We start from the raw sequence: 4,629 nt of genomic DNA, 5'->3' as shown, positions 1-4,629 counted from the left end.
CACGTGTTTTAATGCAAATTGGTAACGTAAGAGAGAGAAAAAAAAGAGTGTTAGCGAAAAATATGTCTCACATCACTAGAGAGGACGGCTCAAAAAAGGAATGAATTTCTATTTTTTGAGAACGGAGCAGGGATATTAGCTAATTTGACATCAATGATATTTTATTATTAACAACATTATTTTCTATTTATGCGAATTTCTGAATCCAAACACATTTTGGGAGTTTATTATTTTCAGGTATAAATCATTAAAATGTAGTCCATGTGAATTTTTGCATCCACACACATTTTGCATTCATTTATCCATCTTCCATTATCTTTTAAACGACTAGAACATAGATGTGGAAGTAGCTTATCTTCCATGCACATGCACCACTCATTTATATATATGCACGTCTACTTGCATCATTTGATATTTATGAACTGAAAAAATCAATACCGAATAATCGCTCTATTATCTACTAAAAACATATGAAACTATCAAAATTTAAGGATGACAAAAAATGAAGAGAAAAACAAGAATTATGTCATATACTAAAAACCAATATTAGAAGACCAAGACCTCGTTATGAACGTAATCGAAGGCCGACCAGTTCTCATTATATAGGAAAAAAATATCACCATATTTTCACTACAACATCGCTGCGCCAACCACAAACACTCACCTTCATTATCTCTCCTAGAAAGAAAAAAAAAACATAGAAATCAAGAAAAAGTAAAAAATTTCACAAAAAAGAACATGAGCGCCTCGGATAAAGAATCGCAACTCCCCTCTCCGCCGCCTTACCACGGCCACAGCCGGCAGCGCAGCCAATTCCGCAAGGTCTCTTCCGTCATCTACAACACCCTCTCCCAACCGCGCGCCTACATAATCCTCCTCATCCTCACCTTCACCGCCGGCTACCTCTCCCACTCTCAGGTCAGTGCCACAAACCCTAAATCACACCACACTATGTTTCAATTCAAAAATATAATTTTGAAATTATTCATGTTTTATGTTTCCAATTTTGAGTGTTTAAAATTTATACTTTCTCTTTAAAAATCAGTGAAGATTGATTATTATTTTCTCTTTTTCTAACACGCGATCTAATATGGCATCGAGAATATCCTAAAAGATCAGCGAGCCGACTCATCATTCCGTTATCGAAATATGTCAAGCAAATTATAGTACTAGTATTTTTTTTTGCAAACTTAAGCTTAGGATATTTTCGAAAAATCACTAAAAGTTACGTACACAAAAACATGAAAGAACGTTATTTTTTATTTTAAAAAAGAAAAATGTCAAATTACTATGTTTTTTTGCGTCCGCCTCTGCGTCCATAATTTTTTTCTTGGAAACATAAACTCAAGATATTTTTTGTAAAAGCACTAAAAGTTAGGTACACAAAAACATGAATAATCATTACTAGTACTATTATTTTTTTTTTCTAAAAAGGAAATTCTCAAACAATATTTTTCTGCGTCCGCCTCTATTATTCTCAGGTAGTGCAACCCCTCTTGTCAGAGGACATCGGTGACCTAGCCAAGCACAACACCTTCTCAACCCGTTGCTCGGACCCAGTCCCCTCCTCCGCCACCCGCCAAACCCTCCTGGACCACGTCCACGGGGGCGTGTCCCCCTGGGACGGTTTCCCGCCTCCCCAGGTCGGCCCGCTCCTGTGGACGGACTGGAACAAGGGTTGGGACTCGAGTGCGGCCGTGTTCGAGCACCTGATCGAGAAGGTCCGGCCGAGAGTGATCATCGAGGTGGGGACGTTCCTGGGCGCGTCGGCCACGCACATGGCGCGTCTGACGCGCCGCATGGGGCTTCAAACCCTAATCGTCTGCATCGACGACTTCCGCGGCTGGCCGGGGTACTACGACCAGGAGAAGAGCGCGAAGATGCTCAACGGAGACAGCATGCTGCTCTTCCAGTTCATGTACAACGTGCAGAAGGCGAACGCGACGGATTCGATCCTCTTCCTCCCGTTCTCGACAAACACGGCCCTTGGGGGGCTATGCAGCTGGGGCGTGTACGGAGACCTGATCGAGGTGGACGCAGCGCATGACTTCCACTCGGCGTGGATGGATATCAACAACGCGTATAAGATACTGCGGCCGGGTGGGGTGCTTTTCGGGCATGACTATGCGTGGGATGGGGTCAGGAGAGCCGTCCACTCCTTTGCGAGGCTCAATGGCTTGAGAGTCAAGCTTGATGGTAAGCATTGGGTGCTCTACTAATGAACTCACTTCCAAGAATTTGCTAGTCTTGTCTTTTACTTGGGAGAAATATATACTTCCAATTTTGTGTTTTTGATTTTTGTTTTAATTGAACATGGAATGGAAGAATTAGTCATTAGCTATATATGATCATAAATTGATAATTTGTGCCGTTTTGATTTTGGTTCATATTTAAAGCCGTCCAATCCATGACGATATTTAGATACTTCAATTACAAGTACTAACGACTAGCGTAACGACTAACGAGCGTCACTCCTACAAGTGAAAGCTAGCGGGTTGTCCATGGAATATTTTACTATCTTTACAATTTTTGGTCAGCCCATTTTGTTTGGAGTGATTTTGGTTATCCATTGGTGTTAAGGTTCCCATCAACCATACCTCTTTTTTTTTCTAAAATTGTTTTTTTTTTTCGTGTATTTGCATTTTTTTTTTGTTTAAAAATTGTTATTTTCAAAATTTTTATTATCATGTGAATTTAATTAAGATATTAATTCGATAAGGATATTGATTTAAAAACTTTCATTACTTTTTCTTTATTTAAATTTCATATTTTTTAATTGAATATAAATTTAATTGAATTAAAAAAATATAATAAATGCAAATAAAATAAGAAAATTAAAGAACAAAAGAATATAAAATTAAATAGTAGACTTACAAATAGTCAAAGGAAAAAATGATAGGTTTTAGGTGTCGCTTTTATTTATTTATTAATTACCAAAGGTATCCACTAGCGGACGCAGTGACTAATCCACGTGCTGATTTGTAGCCACCTTAATAGGTGCGACAGCTGGCCCAAGGATTTAAAGTTTCTCCTTGTGCCAGTTGTCTCTTGCTTTTTAAATAAGCAATATAGTAAAAATTTTGATGTTTTATTGGATCATAGGGAAGGAACTAGTGTTGTGGATCAATTGATAGTCTAAAATTAGGGTTGACAATTTTTGATAAGACACAGACTCGCACGAAGTTGACATAAAACGGATTGGGCCGGGTCAGGTTGGGGTCGGGTTTGAGTTATACGTTAAGAAAAAGATAATAATTGTTTTTATTAATTAAAAAATTACTATTAAACTTTAATTTTAGCTATTTTTGTTGATTAAAAAATATTATAATTTTATTTTAATTAATTAAAAAATACTATATTTTAATTTTATTTAATTTAAAAAATGCTATATTTTAATTTTATTAATTAAAAAATATTAATTAATTTTTTAAAAAATTAAAAAAATATTGTACCAAGATTTTATTAAAATTTATTTTTTTTAATTATTTAATTTTATATTTAGATTTAAGATCACTATACTTTAATTTTATTATTTTAAATTTTTTATTTTATCGTGTAATACATGTTTAAATCGTATAATAACATCATGTTTAAGTTGTTATCGTGTCGTGTCAAGCTAACTTACTATCTTTAACAGAGGGTTGTCTTTTTTTGGGTACACGATAACACGCACGAATTCGACACCAACTTATTAGGTTGGGACCTGATAAGAACTCGATGATTTGGATTGAGTTGGGTCGATAATGGGTTGACACGTTAACGACCTAACCCACATGACCTATCTAAAATATGTTTCATTTATACTTTCTTGAATGAATCTCCGACACTTAAAGAGGGGATTCTTTATGTTCCATATATTTATTTGTAATGAAAAGCTCACATTTTTAACTGAAGAAAATATTAAAAAATCCATTAGTTGACCACTTTGAGAAAAATAGAAGGCAAATTGTACTATGCCAATGCAATGATTTGGGCCTGGGACTAGGACTGGGCCTGTTAGAAATAATTATAGTTCGTGGATCGGTCATGTTCGTTTCTATATTCAGTAAACCATAGAAAAAGACTTTCAAAGTCAAAATAGTGATTTTATTGATAATAAATTTTTTAACCCTATCAAAATTGCCAAATTTTGGGCTAGTCCAACGGGCTAGTGAAGATTAACTCTAAGGTCTCGTTTGGTAGTCAAGGTGTTGAATGATGACATTAAAAAAATATGTTATGGTGAATCATAACATGTTAAAAATTTATTTTAGAATTTATAAAATTAAAATGAAATTACAAAAATGAATTTTGATAAATTTTAAAATATGAAATTGTAAGTTTTGTATCTCACATATGTGACATGTGATAAAATCCTAAATAGAATTGGATTTTAGTATAATACATTATTTGGTATAAGACACATTTTACCCTAGTCAATTAATTATTGTCACATATCAATTAATTAAATAATCATATTATATTTCTCCAAAGAGAATATATGTTCACATATATATAGGTTCATGATCAATTGAGATTTTTTAAGGTAATTGAGAAATGAGATGCAATATCAGCCATTCATTTTTATTAAATGAGTGGTCCAGATTTTGCCACACAAAATATATTTTAAAATTAATTTATTATGAAAGG

General features: G+C 34.3%; 1 protein-coding gene across 1 annotated transcript; it reads left to right on the top strand.

Annotated features, from left to right (window-relative positions):
* Window positions 1-571: 571 nt before the first annotated feature.
* Window positions 572-2,343, top strand: LOC125193600 (uncharacterized). Its single transcript, XM_048091430.2, has 2 exons — window positions 572-918; window positions 1,482-2,343. The coding sequence occupies exons 1-2, from the start codon at window positions 739-741 to the stop codon at window positions 2,217-2,219; spliced, it is 918 nt and encodes a 305-aa protein (XP_047947387.1). The 5' UTR covers window positions 572-738; the 3' UTR covers window positions 2,220-2,343.
* Window positions 2,344-4,629: the final 2,286 nt, after the last annotated feature.

The sequence above is a fragment of the Salvia hispanica genome, chromosome 4 (genome assembly GCF_029641045.1).
Source record: "Salvia hispanica isolate PSC_SH4W2 chromosome 4, Shi_PSC_v1, whole genome shotgun sequence".
NCBI classification, from domain to species: Eukaryota; Viridiplantae; Streptophyta; class Magnoliopsida; order Lamiales; family Lamiaceae; genus Salvia; species Salvia hispanica.
Note: the sequence above shows the minus strand (reverse complement) of the source record. Positions and strands in the feature narration are given on the sequence as shown.

Bases quoted from the DNA above. Each gene is read 5' to 3' on its own strand.
- LOC125193600 (XM_048091430.2), top strand. From the start codon at position 739: ATGAGCGCCTCGGATAAAGAATCGCAACTCCCCTCTCCGCCGCCTTAC. The intron at 919-1,481 runs GTCAGTGCCACA...TATTATTCTCAG, and splicing joins GCTACCTCTCCCACTCTCAG to GTAGTGCAACCCCTCTTGTC.